This window comes from Arvicanthis niloticus, chromosome 2 (assembly GCF_011762505.2).
Source record: "Arvicanthis niloticus isolate mArvNil1 chromosome 2, mArvNil1.pat.X, whole genome shotgun sequence".
NCBI lineage: Eukaryota > Metazoa > Chordata > Mammalia > Rodentia > Muridae > Arvicanthis > Arvicanthis niloticus.
The window spans coordinates 116119496-116143687 of record NC_047659.1 but is presented as its reverse complement, the minus strand read 5'-3'; the positions used below and the strand labels follow the sequence as shown (position 1 = coordinate 116143687).

At 40.7% G+C, this 24192-nt stretch overlaps 1 protein-coding gene across 5 annotated transcripts in view; it reads left to right on the top strand.

Moving 5' to 3' along the window:
• Ralgapa2 (Ral GTPase activating protein catalytic subunit alpha 2) overlaps window positions 1–24192 on the top strand; it is a 271068-nt gene that overhangs the window by 189339 nt on the left and 57537 nt on the right. For 2 of the 5 annotated variants that reach the window (XM_076929914.1, XM_034495631.2), the window contains 2 exons: window positions 196–354; window positions 11535–11662. In XM_076929914.1, coding sequence (XP_076786029.1) covers window positions 196–354; window positions 11535–11662 — 287 coding nt within the window. Of the gene's footprint in view, window positions 1–195; window positions 355–5110; window positions 5163–11534; window positions 11736–24192 lie in introns of all 5 variants that reach the window. The other 3 variants (XR_013108860.1, XR_013108861.1, XR_013108862.1) reach the window with 3 other exon arrangements.

Genomic DNA, 24192 nt, shown 5'->3' with positions numbered 1-24192 from the left:
TTAGAACCAAACCTGCCTCCTAGCAGATCGGCTGAAGTTTTATGGAATAGCAAATTTTTGAATCCCAAGTGTAGTAGCCTGATTTGGACTAAAATATTTTTGGCCTCTGAGTTTTCTAATTCAATTTGTAAGCCACAGCCCCTCATAAACTGTTGTTAGCACCTCAGTTAATAAAGAGCCAATTTGCTATTGCAGCTCCGTCACCTGGGGAATGACGAGGTCCACATCGTCTGGTCTGAACACTCCAGGGACTACCGCAGGGGAATTATCCCAACAGCCTTTGGAGACGTCTCCATCATTATTTACCCAATGAAGAATCATATGTTCTTTATCACGATAACGAAGAAGCCTGAGGTACGCTCCCTCCATTGTTGCCCCGACCCCTTCATTTGCCATTGCATTCACAGTCCTCAAAACACTGATGAATGTTACAAATATCTGAACTCTGTGTGCTAGATAGGAATTTAGTATGAACTGTGATATTCAAAAGAACTCTAATCATGAGCACAAAATTCCATATTGTATTATTTGAAAATTATGTTAGAAAAATATATGGGCTTTTAAATAACTTTAATGTTTTAAAATGTTATAATTTTTAAAATATTATAATTTTTAACTGGGGCACATTATTAATAATAGTAAGAATTGATGGAACTCCATTATTACTTAGTTATTTGGAGAAAAACCAGCCCTGTCTGATGGATGAGCACTGGTCACTGAGCCCTGACTGGTGCTGATTGCGGTCAATCCTGAAGGATTCTGGACATGACCACAAAGACATTGGTACCCTGAAGCAAAGCCCACATGATGAGTATTAACAATCAAAGCACCTTGCTAGAGAATCAATTCAGCCATGTCAATTGGTATTGATCATGGGGCTGGCTGGAACAATCCAATGGTCTATGTCCTGTATACTAATTGGCTGCAGTTTCAGTCCTTGTCATGCCTTTACTAGTATTTAATACTGCTGCTTTGTAGTGACTTACTTTGTTTTCAATTCATTAAGAAGAGTCTTCTTAGGTTTGAAATTAAATTTATTAAGCATATGGGCCATTCTTTAAGAAAAAAAAAAAAGACTTGTTTTCATCCTGATAGTAAATATAATATTTATTTACGTCTCAAAATCATTCTCCTGGAGGAGCTCAGCATTATTCTGAAAACTGTTTTTAAGCTTTAAAAGTAGATCATGAGATTTGTCGTTCTAATTCGGATTTGTGACCTAAAGTGTTACATTAGCATTAAACGTGCTAATAAGTGAAAAAGTGCTTCAGACACTGCCTGGCACCTGGGTAAAAACTGCTTCCATGTGAGCCATTGTTGCAGGTATGGTTGCCATCAGGATTTTTTATATATATATTTACTATCACAGAGTAAAATCAGTAGAGTTCTAAGCTTAACATATACATGAATTCTCCAATGTGTAGGCTGTCTCAATCCAGGAAAGCCTCGTAAAATAAGAGGGAGTCTTCTCTCTGTTCATAAAAAGATGTCAGAACTTACATTAGATAATGTGCTCCTCTGATTCAGACCCCTGTGCCCTTTTCACTTTTGTACGTAATTGGCTCAGTGCTAGCGTTTGTGTTTGCTTATGAAGACACAATTATGTATAGGAATTAAAGTGATAAGTCTAATCTTAAAGAAGTGATAGATTTAGTACTTTTTTTGCTTTCAAAATTTAAAAAGATACTTTTCTTTTATATGTAGTGTGGAACTAGTTTTATTAGGTCATTTTCAGGAAAATCCTCTAAAATTTCAGAATGTCCTTAAAATGTCCCCTTTATTTTTAAAATGAACAAAGAACTTGAAAAACATTTCATTTCACTCTAGTGTGACAAAAGTGACATTTCTCAAGGTAGCATAAGATGCATGAAAAGTTATTAATATGCTTTTTAAATTTTCTTACAAAATATGTTTAAATTTGATAAACTTGGTCATCAATTCTGACAAGATGAATTGAGAAAATTGGTTTCTAAATATTTTTAACTCAAAAAGCCTAAAGGGAAGAAGAGAATAATGGGAAACTGAAAACTTAGTGTTATCCCTACATTTAAAGTACAAACCATTACAATGTAATAAAATTAATCCAGACATTTCCAGGGCAAGTGTAGCTGACCTTTTGTTCACCAACCACTGACCCCAGGGTGAATGCAAGAGGCTTTCGGAGGGAAAGTCTGTTTGTTTGGCTTCAGTCCCTGGTATTTAAATTGCATTCCCTAATCAAATGAAAAGGCTGTCCTCTCTATCAGGTTACAGAATCCATGGCAACATTTGGCCTTTTATATCCATAATGTTAGCCTTTTTGTTTGCATCTAAGGAGAGACACCTGGAGCAATGCTAACATTAACCGATTCGGCACTAATAGCTTCATTATATAAGAACTTCTGATCAGATAGCTGTTACTTTTGTTATATTGCTTCAGCTTGTATTGTTGTCATTTTTTATCTCCTTGCTTGGCAACCAGGCAATGATTTGCAAATTTTTTTTGTCTTGATTAATTAAGCAATATAATTATCAGTAACCGTGATGCAGTCTTTGCTCAACAAAGCTTCTGAGAGAAAACAATGGTAAGTCTGTTAGTATGAATGCATTCCACGCGTCCCAGATGCATGAGGATATTATGGACAATGAGGGGAAAGGCCGCCTGTGAGCGAGGACAAAGGGTGCCACGCAGACTCGACACACTGCACATACCGCCAGGGACATGCTGTGGGCTCCCTGGGACACAGACGCCTCGTTAGATTACAGCTAGTCAGCAGAGATTAATTCTCAGCCATTTGGCGCAATAATTTACCCATTCCCCAGTCTTTTAACCAGTGTTTCTTACTGTGGAACTGAAGGCTTTGTACTCAGAGGTTTACTTAACTCTGTCCACTTTTAGGAATCTCCACCAAAATCATTATTTTTCCTTAGAGATTGTCCTAACACAGCTGCTTGAGTTGAAGAATATTCCTTTAGAAGACAGAATATGCATACATTTCAGAGACTGCAGGTGGAGTCAGCAGCAATCTTTTACCACCTGTATGTTTCATATGAATACAGTGTGACTGTAGCCAAATACATGTATTTATTTTACTCATTTCTGGGTAGCCATACTTCTCTAAGAATAATTTTAATCCCTTTTAGGAGGGGGAAGAAACTCATCAGTACACAAAAGTCCTGCTCATTGGATAGAGTCATGCATATTCAAATTGTACTTTCATTCACTTGGCCTCATTAATAGCCCATGTGATAATGTGGGGCTATTTGTAATACAAGCTCACAGGCAGCATTACTTCCAAGTCCTTTGAAATTTAACATATTTCGCTTTTTCATTCCATACACCCCCCCCCCTTAAATATACAAATTACGTGACTGGCAGAGTCCGCCCCTTCTTAATAATGCCCCACGTTTGTAAAATGCTACATTGAAGAAGCATGGGTGTGCTCGTGTGAGGGCACAAAACCCTCATGGCTGAGAGTCTGCTCACTTCACGAACGTTGTATCGAATCTCTGCCTTTTTCTTTAACAATCAATGTGCTTTGCAGCATTATTTCATTGTTAACTTGATTTCCAAATAAGTCCATTCCCATCTCCATAATATTGACATGATAAAATTTTGATCATAGAAAAGAAATGCATAATTATCAGACTTAAATTTTTTTTTTTTTGCCTACTTTTATTAGTCAGCCATTCACGAAAGACTTACCCACAAGACAGTGAGTGACTTAAAGGGTATGCAAAGCCCTTTGCCTTCCCTTTTCTTAAGTTATCCTAACTGTCCGTCTGTAGGGTGCTGTTATAGCGGTAGCTGGCTCTCTTGTAGCTTTGGGGTGTGTGGGATGGAGATGCATGCATGCATGCAGATGTGTAGGAATGTATCCTTCTTCTGGGGGATGCCTAGCTCAGGATCTCTGTCTGGAGCAAGCACCTAGAAAATGCCAGTCAAAAGGTTAATGTGCCAGAAGTCACAAGGGCATTTAAACACATAAAACTAAGAGGAGGCCAGCTTGGGCATCTATGTTTCTGCAAGGAAATGTTTTAAGCTTGCTGGAGTTCCCCTATTATACAGGCAGCGTATTTGCCTTTTCTCTGTGGTTTGTAAATTTATCTTGGTTTCACATTATAATTTTCTTTAATATTTATCCCAGCCAAACAACCCTTTGGAGTTTCAATCATGTACCTTAAATATTCTGGAGAATTCTCAAGGAAGTAAATTAACTTTGGAAAATAGTTATTTACTTAGAAAAGAACATTGAAAATACGAAAGAACTAGATTTTATTAAACTAGCTTATTAAATGGATTGTTGCAGTGTGTTCTGCTTGAGTCATGTGTTATTAACATTGATTTTAGTAAAGGAGTGGCAATAAAGAGGCAGCTGCTTGCAGATGTTTTAAAATCAAACTTGATAATACAGTGGCACTGCTAATAGAGGAATTTCCTAGATACTATGGATTTATATTATTATCACTTTTGTTCAGGTTTTGAGGGATTGAGTCACCCACAAGCAGGGGCCAAAGAATAAAGCACATTTATTTTACAAAAGAGCCTTGAGAACAGACAGAAGAAAACCTGAAGCACATCTGTATACTCTTAGGAACTTAGCTCCTACCTCACAGGAATCAGGCTTTTGAGATCTGCTTTTCAACAGAATTTCCTTAAACATTGGCACCATTTTCCTGCTTCTTACTTAGTCCTTGACACATCTGTCTTCTTCCTCTTGTGGGTTTGTCTTCTCTCCTTTACTGAATGTACACCAGATAGCAAACTGCAGCCCAGGCTTTGTGCCAGGCAGCAAGGCAGCTCTCATTCCCTACTCTTGAGCTGCCACAACAGGAAGGGCCTCTTTGAGCCAGCAGACAGGACACACTCCAGGTTCATCATGCAGCTCCTAAGGTCCTGCACATGGGTGCGCCCCGGCTGAGTGGTGTGCCCGGTGTTGGGAGTGCGCTGCTCCACTGTGGAAGGAAACACAGCCCACTGCCTAAGAGGTGTATTTGCTGGGCCAAACTGGAAGTTTAGGACCTTGCTTTTTGTTTTGTTTTGTTTTGTTTTGTTTTGTTTTTATTTCTCCTCCTTTTGTATAAGGCTTATAAGAAAGAATGCTTACTTTTTTTTTTTTTTTTTTTTTAGACAGAATCTCACATAATCCACCTGGCTCTGCCTCCTGAGCACTGGATGAAAGGTGTGTAAAGGTGTGTGCTACCACACCTGGCCAATAACACTTATTTATTTAAAAAAAAAAAGTTATAAATGAACTTTCAAAGCATATTACTAAAGATAGTAGGAAATTGTTCTTAAGGCTCTTTTTCTTACTTTGCTTGTGTTTTTATTTAAATTTTTTTTCCAATGCCTGGTCTAGCAATGTGGAAATAGTCAGTAAATACGTAAATAAGTGGTTGGGTAAATAAGTTTTCCAGTAGGAATAGGTATCACAAAGCAAAGGAAACAGTGAAAGGATGAGAGATACAGAGGCTTCTTTAGTTCACATAAATACCAAAGTACAGGAAGTCTTGAAAGAAGCCTTGGCGAAACAGACAACTAACTATAGAGACACAGACAGTAACATCACATAGGACTTCTTTATAGAAACTATGTTATCAAGAAGAGACGAGTTGTACTCAGAGTGATGAAAGAAAACACTCCCCAGAATTCTCCATCTGTGGAAATGACCCTTCAAAAGTAGAGAGTTTCTCAACCAAACAGCAACAAAGTTTGAGGGAATTTGTGGCCCATAGCTTATCATGCATTAAATGTTAAATTCTTCAAATGCAAGGGGAAAATAGGAGGCTCTTTGTCAAAAGATTGCTTGTCACATAAACATGGGAACCTAAGTTCAGGGAGATAAAGACAGTAGGATCTCTGTGTTGGGGTCCACACTAGCCCATCGCAGCCCAGGCAAAATGTTGAGGCCCGGGCCAACCCACGTTTGGTCCCGGCCCAAGCTGCCGCTCATCTGCGGGTCGGGGTTCAGCAAGAGCGAGGGTGAGGGCAGACTCGAAGAATGGAGACTAGACAGGGTGTGATTCAATCCCGTTTATTCTTCAGTCTCTCTTCCTCTAAGTGTCTCCTTCTCTGTCTCCTCTGTCTGCTGTGTCTGATTCTGTCTGGAGCCAAGTGTCTTCTATCTAATGTCTGATGTGTCTGATTCTCTGATCTCAGTCTGATTCTGATCTGTTCTGTCTCTGCCTTTTATATGTCTCACTTCTAAGCCATGCCTTTTGGTCACACCTTTAATCATGCCCTTAGGTCTTGTCTCTAACTCTTATCTCTATACTTCTAAGTCATACTCTTAAATTACACACCTTTAATCTCACACACCTTTAATCTCACACACTTTTAATCTCACACACCCAAGGTATGTAAACCAAGATTATCGGAGTGTGCTCAGCTGTTGTAGGCTATTGTAATCCAAGTCTCATGTCAGGGTATATGGCTCAAGATGGCTGCAAAGCTGATAGCTACTTTCTGCTAAAAGTCGGCCCCCAACATCTCTGGATCGTAGCTGAGTCATTTAGCTGCAGGGTCTGTGAGAGACTCTGTTCCAGATATTCATAATTCCTGTGGGATTGTGGAATTCCCCAAAGCAAAAGCTGTCACCAGACTTTGTAGCTCTCGGAGATAGAGAAGTACTTATGGGTTCCAGCCTTACCAGGAAGCCCCAGACAGTGGGGCATCCCTGGAATAGCATCAGCCTCTGGTCCATATGGTCTCTGCTTTACCTAGAAGTTACTTCATCCTTTCTGGCCTTTCATATTGATGCTTCTCTATTCCCAGAATTGTATATGCTTCTTTCATCATTGTGCATTATTACTTTTTGCTTTAGGTTTGCTCAGAAGGCTGGTGAGAAATATGGAAAAGCACATTATCTGTAGTTCTAATCAACCCCTGAAAAGTTCCATTTAAGTCCAGATGAAGCAGTTCTCCTTTAGAGCATCTGTGAAACCTCCTGTGAGGGAAGTAGAGAGTTAGAAAGCTGATTTGATTTCCTCAAACCACTGACAACTCTGTGTGCTCACTACCCCACACATGCAGAAGCCTTTCATGGTCTCTCTACATGAGCTCTAAGTCTAACGTTACCTCCTAATTCTCAGTGGTGCTGATACCATACAGTTCCTCTTCATGGCGATTGTGCTTATTATGGCAATGGCTCTTAACTTCTCAGACCTTTTCTTTACAACCACTGTTCTGTGCTGTGAGCAGGTATTCTCCTACTATGAAAGCATGAATTCTCTATCTGACTTTGCCATTTTGGTCTCTAGCTATCTAACTTTCAAGGACCACCTAAAACTAATATCTGTATCCTCTGTATATGGATGCATACTTTTGAAGGCCTCTTCATATTTGTGTGCTTCCAAGTATCCATTTGTATCCATCCACTGGAAAGACAAACATGAGAGGTTCAGCAGAAACTCATACCCTATACCTTTGCATTACATTTCTGTCTCCTTGAATGATAAAGTCAATGCCAAACAGCCAGACACAAAATCATGGCCATGCATTTGTTATGAGTGCAATACCTGTCTAACTGGACAACCAGAGAAGAAGGCATTTTTTATCATGGACTAGATTTCAGTAGACTCATACACAGTAATTGTCTAATTCCAAAACCCAAGGTTGTCTGTGAAGCATTTGCCCAGCTCTGCTTGGGAACATCAAAATGTTTGAATGGAGTCTCTGGGAGATTAGTTCTTATGTATCAAATGGAGTTTTGTCCCAAATATTGTCCTTGCCCTAACAGCTAGATACAACCATAGCCTCATGTCTTTGACAGTGTACCATGAACTTTGGGATCACTACTTCTCAGTAAAAAGCCGCCTTTGTGTTTCAGTTGGCCAAATAAGAGAACTTGGATGTTAATCTGTCCTGCCCTGCACCGCAGTCTAGGAGTATAAATGAGTTTGGGCTATACTTTCTAGGTGTGTGCTTCTCAGTGAGACCTGGGTTTCATTTAGTCATGAAAGACATGGCAGGAACTATGGGTATTTTCTAATTTGCAGCTAGCTGGTAAGGAAAGCCAGTTTGTTAACAGTAGTGGCTTTGGTCAACATACTAGGATAAGGCACTTGGGAATTATTCAGAAAGTTTAGATGGATGCAAGATTTGAATCCAGGTTCTGAAGTAGAGACTAACATCAGTAACAATAGTAAAGTGAAAGGCCCTGCCCACCTCTTTAGATCTAAATCTAGACTTCAGTTTTCTACTAACCAAACAAAACAAAGACACCACCTTCTTAGGGTCACTGGTGCCTGGGATATGCCACATCTCACAAGCCAGCATCACTCCCGTTAAGGGTCATATGTCTCAAGTAGCTCTATAAATAAGTTGTCAGTGATCATCACACAGCATCGGAGGGTGGGACTCCTCCCATGGCTCTGTGGGTCCTGTGTGACGTGCTCTAGTATCGATTTCATCTTATGCTGCAGCGTAGAGCATGCTTCCTACAACTAACTCGAACCTCTGCCCTACTCTTCCTAAGGACTGTCTCTACTTCCATTAGCCTATTTCAACTCTGCATAGCTGTTCTCAGTAGCCAGCTGTTCAGGCTAAACCATGCACCTCATTGAATCCATGAATTATGAGAAGAAATGACAATACTGTTGAGTCTTCTCGTCAGATATAGAAGAAGATACGCAGGAGAGATGCATCATCTCACTTAGACTACGTCTCTCAAGTTTTTGTGTGTTCTTTGCTCTATTTTCCTTATAAGACCTATTCCTCTGAGGTTCATATTTTGTGATATTTTAATAATAATAACAGATGCTATCATTTTCTTTTCTGGACAGTTGTTACTGAGAATGGAAAAGTAAGTTTGTGAGTTCATCCTATAGCTATTGACTTCTAGTTCTGACCTTTTCCCATGGACTCTTTATTATAATTATATGATATAACAGTTGAAATAAAGACAGTTTTGCTTTTTTACTTCCAAGTTACAACACCCCCCCCCTCTTCTATCCTGGCAAAACTCACTAATGAAAGTGGTCTCTCATTTACTCTCATGTACCAAGCTTTCAGTGTTTCACTATTGCCGTAGCTTACTAGATGTTTAGTGGGTTATTTTTTCCTTTATTTTTGTTTTTTTATTTGTTTGTTTGTTTGTTTGTATGTTTGTCCTACAAAGTATCAAGGAAACTTTATTTAGAGTACAACTATAAGACAGGGAACAATACAATAGCAGCAGATCACAGAGTAAAGATACACAAATGCCCAACAAATGCTTTTAATGAAGTTCTCTTTTATTTGCTAGCTAAGAATTTTTTATAAATAGATTTTGAATTTATTGAAACACTTATTTTAAAGCCATCTTCTGAAATGAGCAGCTTTCCTCATTTTTTTTTTTTTTTTGATGGAAACTCACACATATCTTCTTAGGATATACCTAGCTTGGTCATGATGCTTTAATATTCCAGCACATGCCATGGCACATTCCTGGAGGTGAGGGTACACTTGTAGAAATGGGTTCATTCTTCTGCAGTGTGCTTTGGGAGTCAACTCTGGCCACCAATCAGGGCAGCAAGTGCCCTTCCCTACTGAGCCATCTAGTCAGCTCTTTTGTAGGATTAGTGTTAATATTTCTGTCTATAACCCAGCTCAGATTTTTGTGTGTGATGAAATGGAGATTAGGGTTTGTTTTTCTTATGGCTTTCCCTTTGTTCCAGATCTTTATTGAAACAAACTCTCTTTTCCCCATAAATGTCTTGCCTTAGTGTGGAACAGTTGCCGTAATGTGTGCTTCTATTATCAGGCTGTATATTTTCATCTGTCAATTTATCTATCCTAATATTAATGTTTTGATATCTTAGTTACTATAATTTTATATTTAGTCCTCAAAGTCAGGTAATATAGATCATCTCATTATTGTCATAGCTAATTTCTATCATTTTATTTCCGTATGAATTTAGAAGCACCTAATACATGTCTATTTTTAAAACTAGAATTTTAATTGAGTTTGTGTTAGAATTTAAATTTTGATTTCAGAAGAATTGACATCTTAACAGTATAAAAATTTCTAGCCCCTGAAGCTTGTACTTTGAATTTATTCAGGCTTTTATAAATTTATGTTACCACTCTTGGGTACTTTTAAGTACATTTATCGTGCACATCTTTTGTTAGATTTATCTTTATATGTATGGAGAGACATGGAGGGGAGAGGGTATCTTGATGATATTGCCCAGAATAACTTTGAATCCATTGTCTGTCACCTCAGCCTCCCAGGTTTTTGGGACTACTGGCCTGTATCACTGTGACTGTTGATGCTGAGCGAGCTCCACATTCAGTGAGAGACCCTGTCTCCACAGAACAAGGTGGAGAGTGACTGAGCAAGATAACCACTGTTGAGCTCTAGTCTCCTCTACCTGCATATACATACATGTGCACATGTGCCCACATTTACAAACATACCACGTTCACACAAATGTAGGTTAGATGGTATTCTCCGCTTCCCTAAGGCCCTGTAGAAGGCTTCTATCTTCCTTAGAGGCAAAACTAAGAATTCTTAGAGTTCCCTACAAGGGAACTTCCCTACCTGACATCACTCCCTCCTGGTCTTCCTTCTACTGGCTTGGCTGTAGGAACTGTGGCTCTCCTGCCTTTGCTTAAATACATGAATCCCATTCCTATCACAATCCGGGTTGCTGTTGTTATTCTTCCTGGAATGTTCTTCCAGCCATTGTCCTCATAGCTCGTTGTTAATTCTTCCATCTCTTGTAGACTTTTAATGAAACATCCTGCTTAAAGCCTTCCCTCCCATTTTGATATAATTGGAGATATCTATCTCCCAAAAGTTCTTTGTTCTTCTCTGTATTATCTTCTGTTTCATACATCATATACTGTATATTTGAGTTAGTTATAGCAGAGATTTTTATATGTATGTTCTTCATATGTTCCTTTAGGGAACAGATTAGAATAAAAGGTCTGTCATGTACTAAATATTGTGTAAATTAATAAACAAGTGAAAGAGTTACTAGCCAGCTCCAGTCCCAAATATCACAGAGTTTACAATCTCCATGTTACAGAATGAAATTCTAATAAAGGGGAAAGGAGGAGAAATGAAAAAAAAATCCAAAAAGACATCCATGAACATTATGGTTTACTAACATGGTGGAAATAGATCCAGCAAAAGAAAGCCAAGCCTCTCTTAAAAGTAGAAGGGAGCGAAGATAATGTAGGGTCTTGGTGTAATGTAGGATAGGTGATTCAAGGAAATGAAGACTGTATGTAGGAGAGTGGAGTGAAGAACATCTGTGTACCATGCACTGTACCATGGCATAGGCGTGTAGAAAGAATAGTGCCACTTCTGTGAGTGGCAGCATAAAGTAGTGGGGAGGCACTTGATAATTTGACATTTAAAAGGCCTTATAGAAAGTTCTCATGGAAGAGCCTGGTGGAACAATCCTGTGCTCTTTGACTTGAAAGCCTTCAACTTACTCTGAAAAGGTTTGTCTGTCTGGATGACAGCCTGTGTATTCATCCCCAGTCTTCCACATGGAGCACATTCTCTTATCTGCCTTAACTCCTGCTGCGTTTGAGCATAGTGTTTTCTGCTTTGAATCCTCAGGTTCCGTTCTTTGGGCCTCTGTTCGATGGAGCGATCGTGAGTGGGAAGCTGCTGCCAAGCCTCATCTGTGCCACGTGCATCAATGCCAGCAGAGCGGTGAAGTGCCTCATCCCGCTCTATCAGAGCTTGTATCTTTTTGCTGTAACTATGTAACTTATTAACCCTCCCCAGGGTGAGATTCCTGGCAAGCTTTCAGGAGAGGTAAGTGGGCCTCAGGCCCAGGCTGCAGGACTGTTTGTTGATTTCTGTGAAATACAGTGATATTGTGCTGCATCGAATATAGAGTTTGTTTTCCTAGTTTGTTCACAGGTCTATGTCTGAAGGGCTGCAACTGCCATGATGCTCAAGCTCATGGCCTCTCAGGATTCCCCCAGTTCAGTCTCTTCTATCTAGAGTCACATTTCACTGTGTGGAAAGAGGGATATGTAGCGAGCTGTTGAAAGTCTCATTCAGAGCACCCGAAGCAGAAGCAAAGGGAATGACTAACAAATCAACTGCACACAGCACCTGAAAAATGCAGAGGGTTCAGAAGGATGGAGGAAGGAGCAATTATACCTGACTGAGAGGAGAGGAAGTCATTTCATGTTTATAAGTATTCTCTCAAGAACTGATTGGCATGCATGTATAATATTTAAATCCATATATCTCTAGCTATAAGAAATTAAAATGAGTGACTTCATAAAACTACCACCAAAACCATCTAAGTTGCTAATAAGACTTAGAATCTCTTTGTTTCTAATTGGTATTGATAGTGATTAAAAACACATTCCATTTGACCTTTCTCCATAGATATCTCCACACCTAATTGTTAGTGATGCATTATGGGTAGAGAGTGAGTGAGAAATAACATGTAAAGAGATACAGTTTGTGAGAAATACCTTTCATTAAAATAGTGATCATTTCTTAACTAATATCCTGCCTTTGAATTTAAAAAATACATATGCCATGTTGCCACATGCCACTTAAAATTATCATAGAAATTAGTAGTAGAAAAGAGCTATTAGGTCCCATCTGGTCCCTCCCCCGGGGCCAGGCTGCATTATTCCCTCCAGCGCACTCTCTTGCTTTGTCCAGGCTGGTGGGGAGGGTGTGGAGGCAACATTCTCTGCAGAGGCTTCCAGAACACTCCAGACATAATGTATAGCTGCTGTTGGTTCTGCCTCCAGCATGGAATTTTTATTACACATAAAATGCAACCTAGAGGAACTTCATAGCAAAAATGAGAATGACCTGTCCAACAATTGGTCTGTCAGTTAGCGCATAAGGTGAGATGAGTTAGACACCTGTCAGTCAAGGATCCTGGACCAAGGCAACAAAAGTCCTTCGAAAACAAGAAAATTCTATTTTGTAGCAGTCCACTGTGATCTTTTTTAAAATCTCCTTAAAAGCCTCAAAGAAATCCACGTCAGGACTGTAGATACCAGAACCCTAAAATAGCTCATAAAACGGACAGTTTGACATCTTAGAGGATGACTTAGTATAAAAACGAGAAAAAAATAATAAAGCCTGTTATACTGATCATTATCAAGCTTTAAGTATTTTTTATATTTTCTTTAATTTATTTGTATTATTCAAAGAAAGAATCTAAAACTGTAAATCAGATGATATGCTCAAGTTTCTTACCCAGATAGAAAAACTTATGAGGACTACCTCTCGCCCATTTAGCAACTATTTCTGTCTGCAAACTGCTGACATTCTGGTCAGAAATAAAGACTCTACTAAGAATGAGGAAGTGAGAGGGAGAAAGGGAGATTTCTGTACTTTAAACGTCTTCACTAAGTTCTTCAACTGTACCCATGTGCCTGTGCCGGCTGTTACTAACCAGCTGCTCCCTTAATGTTCAGCACTTAATGTTCAGACACTGAAGCCCACAGTGCGTTTTGGGGAACACCTGAACTGCTTCGGTGTCATAGCTGATGTCGGGAATTTGCTGCTTCATTGACACAAGTCTGGATATTTGAATTTTGAAAAACATTAACTACTCTAACCAGTCCTAATTATGAGTACTAATTGCATTCATTCATTTACCAAACAAATATTTCCTGTGGACTCTCTGCCAAGTCCAGTGCTAGAAGCTGGGGCTACCGCAGCGCATCAGAGATCCAGGAGCCCAGTCCTTGTTCACGAATTTCAGAGATAATACCTAAGGAGTGCACAGGCTAACTGGTTCCCTTCTCTTCAGTGAATGAGTGAAACTGAGAGTTGGGGTGAATAAGAGTCAAGACAAGAGGGGCCCCCTCCGAGGAGAGAACATACTGGGGCAGAAACTGGAGAATTAGAAGCCAGCTCTCTTTAGGAGCATGGATGCCCAAGATTGAGTGCCTTGGGGAGGTACACATTATGTTTTATGTTAATCCTATACATGTTCAGGTCCATCAGGGTGCCTGTGATAAACCCAAAAGTTAGCTGTGGTAGGAATGGTATCCTAGGGGATCCCCAAAAGAAGCTTCTCAGATTTCTCATCTTAGAACAGCATGCTAGAGGATCCAGCCAGGGCTGCCTGATAGATGGTGGATAGGCAAGGAGTGTGGGGGCCAACACATCCTGCAAGCCTGTGCAGACCCCTGAGGGCTGAAGAGATGAGCAGTGCCTTGGACAGGAAGTGCCAGTGCTTTAATCTGAGCAGTGGAGAATCAGCATGTGGTGCTCCTTTTAAAACAGAGAAAAAAGTTCCTTGAAAGGTCCTGAAGTATAAGCATTCTCCAATTTTTCTGCAGTCTTCCAATTTAAAGTGTTCTTATGTTTGTGCTTACCATCACTCAAAGCAGACGAGTATTAAATTTTTTGTTTACAGTGACTTTTATCATTATAAATTATATAATGCTAATTTGATAGCAAATCTATAAGCTTTCAACTCATCACCTGGAATCAATAGAATTTTGCAATTCATATACATATGTGTGTACATATGTTTTGTTCTTAGTAAAAACATTGTACAAAAACATTTCATCTGTATATATTTTGTTCTTCCTGTATGTATATGTTAGCAGCCCTCTCTGCTGTTAGTTTGTTGTTGAGCAAGGAAGAAGTGATAGGAAGAGAAACCAGGGTCACCCTGTAATCCCTTTCCTGCTGTGGCAGTTTGCAGAGTACATGATTGACTACTACAAGGGGAAAGCACAGCTAAGAGAGGGGGTGATAGGGTCCTGTGGTTGTTTATGGCTCTGTGTCATTCACTGCTGCTTTCTTTCTGCATTCAGAGCAAGTTATGCTTTGGTAGAAGAGAAGAGTGTAACCGCAGTTACTGAGGAAGCAGTTCTCATGTGCAGCTGTTCTGGCCATGTGGCCCTGCAGCCCGCCTGTAATCCATCCTGAAATCCCCAGAACGTGTTGAGGAACTTTGGCTCCAAATGTCAGGGAATGATAAATGTTTTTTGGTTTTTTGGGTTTTTTTCCCTCTAAAGCCTGGCAATATATCCCTTGGCAAAGCTGTATTGGTATGAACCCAGACTCGTTAAGGAAGGAAGCAGCCTGTGTGTGCTGCCCTAGAAGAAACTTCACTTTAAGACCAAATGTCAGAGGAAGAATTACTGTTCCCTGCTCCCTTGAGATACAAGTGACTGAGCAGAACAGTAACAAAAACATTTCCTTTTCACCCAGGCCTTCCTTTTTATTTAGCCACCCCATGTCCTTGTTTTGCTTCTAATATTTAGATAACAGTTGTGAAATAGAACACTGACAAGCTACTCACTTCATCTCATCTCGGTGTCACACACTTTCTAGAACAACAGTCATGCTGTTCAGACCTTTGTAAATCCTCTATGTGGGGCACTTGCTTTCTTGTGTAGTGACGGCACATTGGCCCATGTTGAGCCTGATGACACCGGAAGCAGAGAACCAGTGAATTACTTAGTTACTTCTGCCTCTCCATTCTCTCCCCAGCTGACTGATAGTTAACTTCCTTAGAATAAACTTGACTGGGATCCAGTCTCATGTAAATTTTAACTAAAAGTAAAAATGTAAACGGTTAAGTATCAGTCTGACTCTATAATGCCTTTAAAAAATGCACTTCTGATTAACTGGAGATTAGAAGTACTGCCCAAATAAATTTGTCTTTTAGGGCGTTTTGTTTTGTTTTGTTTTAGCAGTAAATCTAGCGTCAGGTCAAAGGAGTTCTTATGTGCAGTTCTCTTGGCTAATGATCAAAGTTGAAATTGTGTGGCAGAGGCACATAGAAGACTGAAAAATATTGTTCTCTCCCATAATTTAAAAAAAAAAAAAAGAAAAACTGTGACCACAGTAGGACCGTTTACGGAAAGCACCCTTTGACGGTTCAGCCCAGCCCTTTTGTGCCTTGTGGGCCTTCCTGTAACCTCCACAGTGGGCTGAATCAAATCTGTCAAGCGTGCCTTCATCCCGTGGCCACTGCACTGCTGAATAGCGAGAGCCAACACACCTACCATCTGCCTCTTCTCTCGCCCACAGGCAAGCAGGGCCTGCTCCTATGCCTAGAGCACAGTAAATGGGAAGTTTGCCACATGTTATGTTTACAGTTCCCAAGCCAACTAAACATTCCAAAATGAAACTGTGGTCTGCTGATAGAAGTTTCTACAACCATTTGAGCCAAGGGCTTCCATTCCCCTCCTCAGATAACTTGTTTCAGGAAACAGGTTCCCGAGCCATATGCAACGTGCCCATTAGGAGGAGTTCACCCCAAATCAAACAGATGGTGGCTTTCTAGAATAAATGCCCACCTCAGTAGAACAATAGTCTCAGTTTCGTTTGCCATCTCTACTCTGGAACTATCCATATTTGATAGACAGAGCCGGTGTGCCTGAGAAAAAGTAGTTTATGCCTTAGTTCTGTCACAAGTGAAATTAGCTTTCATTGTCAGCTAACAGGTACATGGACATATGCTAACACTAGAGCTTCTCCCTTAGATATGTGAGTTTAATAGCATTACTAGATTCTGCTCCTAATATACACGGCATCAAATATGATCTTTCTCTTTAAAGTTCTAACAACCCAAGTTCTTTCTTCTCCAGTGGGATCCTGAGCTCTTCTTCCAGGACAGACCTTTGATTTCTTCTGTCCATCTCCCTACACTGTAGAAAGGAAATCAAACCATACCATGTGTCACATTTCACCATGCACAACCAATTATGCATGTGTCAGCATTTGCAGCTTTCCTGCCATGTGCCAGGCACCATCCTAACCTCTAGGAATATAAATATGAATAAGATATTCCAAGGGAGAAAGGACACTGTTTGCTTATGGACTAGGCTATGAAAGCCCATTACGTATGAGAGTGGCAGATGCTTCCATATGGCAGAGTGTAGGATATGTACATGCAGGCACAGGCACACAGTGGAGACAGGCAGAGCCTGCACAGAGCTGTGGAGGTTCTGTCTGGGAGAGAACAGGCAGCACCTGGTCTGTAGCAGTGGCGAGGGGACAGGTTGAAACCTATGCAGGGGTTGAGCTGATCCAGTGTATAACCATAGACAGCGTTCTGTGGAACAGTGACAGAGTAGGTTTTGAAGGAAGAGGTAGCCATAGAGAGAGACATAAGGAATGGGAAGCCAGGAAGTCAGAGGAGAGAGAGGAAGCTTTGCTTTCAGCAAACTGGCAAAGCAAGGTATATATACTAGTAGTTGGCTTCATTCATCACTGGAGCCAATAGTCTCAGGTCTTTGCTGAAAGTTGTTGGTTTGTATTAGGGTTTGTATATAGATGGGAGAAAGTTGGGTGTAAGAGAACTGAAAACTGAGTTACCAAAAGGGGGAAAGTCAAGGTATACCAGGTAGTTTCCAAAAAGAAGGAAGTCGCTTCAGGGTGGTATTGAGTGCTTATGGATGGGAAATGAATGAGAGGAAACTAAACCTAATCAGACTGAACGGCAGGCACCACGCTGCAGCTGGAAGGCGTGGGTGATACATGAGGACTTGGGGTCCTGAACAGTCCTACAACAAAAACTTGTAATGGCTATCTCTACTGCTTGGTACTGACCCTAAAGCACATTCTACTATAGACAACGAATATTTGCCACATTCTTGACTGGCAGCTAGTCTCATCTTTCAGAAAACAAGAAGCAAAACACAACATGCAGCACATAGGGTTCATTTCTTACAATGTGAAAGAATGTGTTGTGACTCAGTATTGCAGGAAGTAGTGGGTTTGTACTAGAAGTTGTATATGGATGGGAGAAAAGTGGAAGTAGGACTTTACTCTAGACATGCGGGAAGCACAGTGCAAACACTAAAGTTGAGAGGGCCAAGCACTAAATTTTCCCATGGGTGAAAGGATGACTTAAAAAATAGAATAAGAAATAGAAGATTCCTAATACTGAGATGTTTATAAAGTTTAAGTTATGTGGCATATGGGGGCTCATACCTATAGTCCCAGCACTCCAGAGGTGGAGCTAGGATGTCAAGAGTTTAGGGTTACTTTCAGCTTCACAGCAAATCCAAGACCAATCCAGGACATACGAGACCTATGTCAAAACAAACAAGTAAATAGGTGGATAAAATTTAAATTATCTCCCTGAGGAAGAAAAAGGGAAAGCATAAAAGAGCAACCAAAATAGTTGCCCAGGAAGTTGTTTTCTGATAAATTTGTGTTTCAAATCTGTACATTAAGATTAAAGGAGGATCTTCAAGTGTTTCAAGATCAGCACTCATAATGTCTGTCCCCAGAGCCCCCAGCTTCTGGAGCTGTCATGGCACAGAGAGGACAATAAAAAGGATGGAGATTGGCCCCTCCAAGCAAAAGCCTTATTCAGAGCCACCAGTTTCAGCCCTTACCCAGAGCAAATATGCATCAGAGCTCAGAGCCGTAAGAAAGGCTTCTGTGTACAGGTGTTCATGCTAACACACACACACACACACACACACACACACACAGGAGTAATCATGCTGAATAAAAGATACACTAAAAAGTGTAAACAAGAAAAATTTTCCTCATTTATAAATAGGATTAAAGGCTGAATTTTGAAATGTTGCTTAGATCCCTTTAAGGCTAAAATGATTAAACAGCCCTGAAACTTCAGAAAAGAATATATCCTCAAAGAGTAAGGGTGTCACAAACACATTTTTTCCCCAGAGTTTAGAAGCTTACAAATACAAATCTTAACTTTGACAAAATAGCTTGATCATCTGGAAGAGACAAGTGAGAACTCTGGGACCCTGAGAGATGGATGACTTTACCGTGAGCAGAACCACAGTGCTTTAATCCTGAAACTACACTGCACTGGTTCCTGTACATCTTTCTACTCATCTTCCACTTGACAGTTTTATTAATGACTTAGCAGAGTTCTAGCACTATCATTCATGAATAGGTTAACTAATCCCAGGCAAGCTCAGAAGTCAGGCCTGTCTCAGCAGATGGTCCTTTGGGCCTATACAGCAAGACTAGAAAGGGATGGCATGAACCTAAGTTGGGTAACCAACTGTGTAAGGGCAGTGAGGGGGTGATGTGGTTTGATAGGAGCCATCCTAAACAGCACTGGAGATGTGGAGTGACCACAGATTTGAGATGAGAAGGTGACATGTAGCATTTCTAAGACATGGTGCAAAAAAGCACAAGATCCACTCACCAGAATTAGGGTATGATCTCTGCTCCTGCAGCCTCAAGTGTTATTGTCCAAAAAGCTAGTGTGCTGCTCTGGGGGCCACACTGGAAGAAGGTCCGCTCATCTCAGAGCTAATCTAGATGAAGTATCATCATTATGCAGCCTTAGGTATCTGGAAGCTGTTAAAACCAAGACAGCATCATCGCTGGGTTATAAAGGGACTGATCTGGAGAACTGACACCAGTGGGGAGAGGTAGCCACACAGCAGCCTTAGCTAAATGCCGTGCAGTCAGAGCCCAGAACTGGCAAACCAGCTGCCTGCATACTGAATCCAGCCTACAGATGGGCTTTGTTTGAACTGCATTTGGCCTTCCTGTGTTACCAAAACACAAAACTGAAGATTGTCAGCACAGTGAAAACCAGGGAGACTGCATTTTTTTAGTGTAGTTGTTTTGTTTTTTTTTTTTTAAGAGTATTTTATGTCAGTGGTTCTCAACTTGTGGTCGTGACCCCTTTAGGGGATGGAACAACCCTTTCACAGGTGTCACCTAAGACCATTGGAAAACACAGATATTTTTATTTTGATTCATAACAGTAGCAAAATCACAGTTATGAAGCAGCAACAAAAAATAATGTCACCAAAACATGAGGAGCTGTGTTAAAACAGTCTCAGCATTAGGAAGGTTGAGAACCACTGTCGTGTATGAATATTTTGCCTACACGCATGTATGTGTACCAGGAGCCTGCAGAGGTCAGAAGAAGGCATGGAGTTACAATGTAGTGAGTCCCCATGTTAGTACTAGGAACTAAACCTAGGTCCTCTGTAAACGCTGTGTGTACTTTTAACCATTGAACCACCTTACCAGTTAAAGATTAACTTATTTAAGTGTATATGCATGTGTTTATGTGAGTATATATACATATATGTGAGTAACTCTGCTTTCTTAGAGTTTAAAAGAGGGCATTGGATTCTTCAGGGGTTCTAGGCATTTGTGGGATGCCTGGCTTGTATCAAGTGCTAAGATATGGACTCTGCTCCTCATGAATGTTGACAAGCACTCTTACTGCTGAACCATTCTCTCATTCCCCCAAAATATAGATTTAAAACAAACAAACAAAAACCCCTTTCTCCTAAATAATAAGAATATCTGAGCCTATTAGATCTCCCTCTGCTTCAGCTGGTAGTGCCCAATCTCTTCACAGGGCACCTGTCCTTGTAGCCACCAGAGTCCCCACCTCATGAGACCCAGTGCCAGTACCACCATCATGGTTCCTCAAAGTGAGTTCTGGTCCCAACAGTAAAGTAGGACCCTGTTTGGCTGGAAGTCCAGTAAGTGGTGCCACCCACCAGCCTGATTCCCATAAATAATGGGTTCCAAGCCTTGGGTATGAAGACTTGAAGATCGCAGCTGGGAGTTACATGACAGGAATGTGTACTTTTTACCTAGTAAACACTAAAACGAAGGGTATGACATGACATATCTATCTCCTTCACTAGCTTCTATAGAATCCCTGCCGTGTGATAACAGTCTGCTTCTTAGGATCAAAGCTGCCCAGAGATGAAGCCTATAGGAAGTGCCTGGTTGCTAGGGAAGTTTTTGTGAAGACAAGAGTAACCATGTTACCAGTTTTGGTGTGCAGTGGCAGTTAAAATGACCTCATCTCAAAGACACTAAACATTCTGATAGTCTGTAAGAAACCAGACTGATGCTGTGCCTCGGGAAATATCCACAAGAGCCAGAGCCTCTTCTCTTGGCCAGTGTCTCAACTGGATCGCCCTGTCTCACTGCATGCTGTCATGGGCAGAGTTGCTGCTTGCCACTCTGCTGACCTCAGGGTCGCTTTGCTGCACCCCACCACACATGCTACTTGTGGGTCTCTGCTGTAGTGCAAATTCTCATCCTCCCTCACAGTCTTTTGTTCCCTGGACTTAAGAATCAAGATCCAGTCTCCTCTGCATTGAGTATGCAGCTTAGGCTCTACTGTGAAGCTCCCAGGGTGGGCCTTGTTTTCTTTTTCTGACTGTCACTCTCCCTGTTACCTCCCAGTACATTATGCCTATGTGTGTAAAGGTGGTGGGGCAGAGGGCAGGGCAGTGAAGGAAATAAGACATTCATTTGGTAAACTTGTTTTCGGAAACAGTATTAAAGGATAAAAAAAAAATACTTTGTAACACTGAAATTTTTTTTCAGAGTTAGGAGTGTTCATTGTCTCTGGTGAAAAGCGGGTCCACATACAGCCTGTGTGTATATCTGCGTATGTCTGTACCTTGTAAGCCCTGCTTTTCCATTTTGAAGATACACATTTCAGCTCTATCCTAAACACTCAAAGCACCTGCAATGCCTGTGTCTGGTAGGAACAGCTGGCCACAGACACACATTTTAAAAACAGCATAAAGTGGCTTTTGCAAAGTTAGAAAAATTCGTGAAAAATTAGATAATATATGAAATTTTCTTTTATTGAATGATTATGTTAATACGTGTTTCCTTATATTGTGTTCAAAACAATTTTGTAGCTGGGGATTTAGCTCAGTGGTTGTCTTAGTTAAGGTTTGTTGCTGCAATGAAACACCACTACCAAAAAGTAAGTTGGGGAGGAAGGAGTTTATTTGGCTTTCACTTCCACATCACTCTTCATCATCTAAGGAAGTCAGGACATGAACTCACACAGGGCAGGAACCAGGCAGGAACCTGGAGGCAGGAGCTGATGCAGAGGCCATGGAGGGATGCTGCTTACTGGCTTGCTCCTAATGATTTGCTCAGCCTCCTTTCTTATAAAACCCGGAACTACCAGCCCAAGGATGGAACTACCCACAATGGGCAGGGCGTTCCCCATCAATCACTAATTAAGAGAATGCCTTACAGCTGAATCTTATGGAGGCAATGTCATAACTGAAATTCCCTCCCTTCAGATAACTCTAGTTTTTGTCAAGTTGACACAAGACAAGCCAATACAGTGGTAGAGCGCTTTCTTAACATGTAAAGTGCAGTTCTAGGTTCAGTACTTGTACATGATTCATTGATGGATTTCAGACATCTCCCCTAAAAGTTATTGAAGGACTTTATATTTTGAAATTAATAGACTCTTGAACGATGTGAAAGCAACCTAAAGACGATTTAGCAATCAGGTTTTATAGAGCCATGAGTATTTAGGTAGATTTCCGGAGAAAGGTTGAGCTCAAGGATGGTTAAAGTCTGAAAACTTAGGAGAGACCTGCTGTGGCCACCCACAGCTTAGACCTTCAAGAAGGAGGGACAGACAGCCCCAGCCTGAAAGCCCTGTATTTTTGTTGTTCTAGATCCTAAGGGCTCTACGAGTAGTTTGCTAGAGCAGGGGTGTTTTTTTGGTTTTTTGTTTTTTAACTATTAATGTGTGTACATTTTACGTACATAAATAAAAACCCCTGCAATGCCCAAAGGAAGTTCTGAGACCAGTAGGCAGTAGGCTGGTCTAGGCCAAGCATGCAAATACTGACAGCTGAAATCACTTGTTGGAGAGTCTGCACACTGGTTACAGCTGCATTCGTCAGTTGCTTTAAGGGAAGGGTAATCAGCCAGAGAGATGCATTTGCATCTCAATTAGAAAGGAGTTGGGAGGAAGCGCAAGGGTCTGTTGCCGGAAGGTTGTGGAAGAAATCGCACAGAGCACAAAAGCCTCCGGCCTTGTCCTCCAGCTGAGTGGAGGACAATGTCTGAGGTTTCGTTTCCATAGGGATCAGAAACCTGCTGGGCCCCGAAGAGTCTCGGGTTTGCACCGTAATCATTTGGTCATGATGACATAAATTCCACTGTTGTTCCTAAATACATTTTGCTATTAGAAAACTGTTAGAAAAGTGGAAATGGTTGTCATGCAGAAGGCATGTGTGGGGGTGTTTGCTGACCCTCCTTACCTTCCTCATAGTGCTGTGAGCATTTCTAGGCATTTGGCATTTATTGATGTCTAAATATTCAAAGAGCAAAAGGTCATTCCATAAATGACAGTCTTAGCATTTACAGTTACGAGGGAATGACATAGCTTCAAAGGGAGCCATCATTTCTAATTCTTCCACACTCTTCAGCAGTAGGGGAACAATATGAATTTTAACACAGGGGAAAAGAATCTGGCCACTCATCATGAAAGTGGTCATCTGATCTGACGTTAGATAACTCCAGCAAACCCACAGGAAGTAGACTCACCCTGATGTTTGCAAGCAAAAAGTACTATAATGTTTTCCATGGAATATTATTTAAACAGTTACTTCAATGACTGGAATCTATACCAGACCAGGCAGACCTTTTGTTTCCAGAGTTCTTTCCTTTCCCAAAAGTCTGTGCTGGAGCCTACCAAGAACGGAGGCTATCAAACCTGTCTATGCCAGGTTACCCACCATAACCAGGAAGGACTCACCCTGAGCAATTTTGAGGAAGACTTGTATTTCTGTTTTATTTCGTGCTTTCTGATTAATTCATGGGCTCCAACTTCAGAGTGACAACAAAAAAATTTTTAAAATAGGGGGGAAAAAAGAAAAAAAATCTGACTTGTTCAGACTGAATTCTCTTTATTTAAAAGACAAAGTTTGAAGTTCGTCTTTTCATTCTGGAAAACAGAGGGAACAGGTTTCCTGAAGACAGTCTCTTCCAGTGACCACAGACTGAAATAACACATTGCAGGGAAGCATCAGAACCTCTTAATCCAACATTAATCAAATTTCAGTTTACTAATTATCTATCCCATTTTGAAAAGCCCAGCATCAGCAGAAAACACCGTAGACTCTGGGATTATAAGCAGTATTTTGAAAGTGAGACTTTCTGTTATTCAAATCTCTAAAAAGGATAATACATGCCTTATTATAATAAGAGATTGTGCAAAGCCAACGGAGGACAAAGCAGCAGGTCCAACTGGTGCCCCTTCTGTGCGTCTGCAGTGGGCTCCCAGCAGGTTTCCTGCCACAGTCATTTGCAGCATGCTCAAGGAAATTTTGTAATCAAAGCCGAATACTTTTTTGGTAATCTGAGTGAATACAATCCAAATGCCATCATGTGAGCCTTGAAGGAGCCCCCCCCCCTTTTTTTTTCCAGTTTTCTCTAATACTGAGAAACTCAGAACTCTAAAACATCTTGTTTTTCAGGTATGGTTCTGTGGTCCTATGTATTGAAAGCTTTTTGCTAG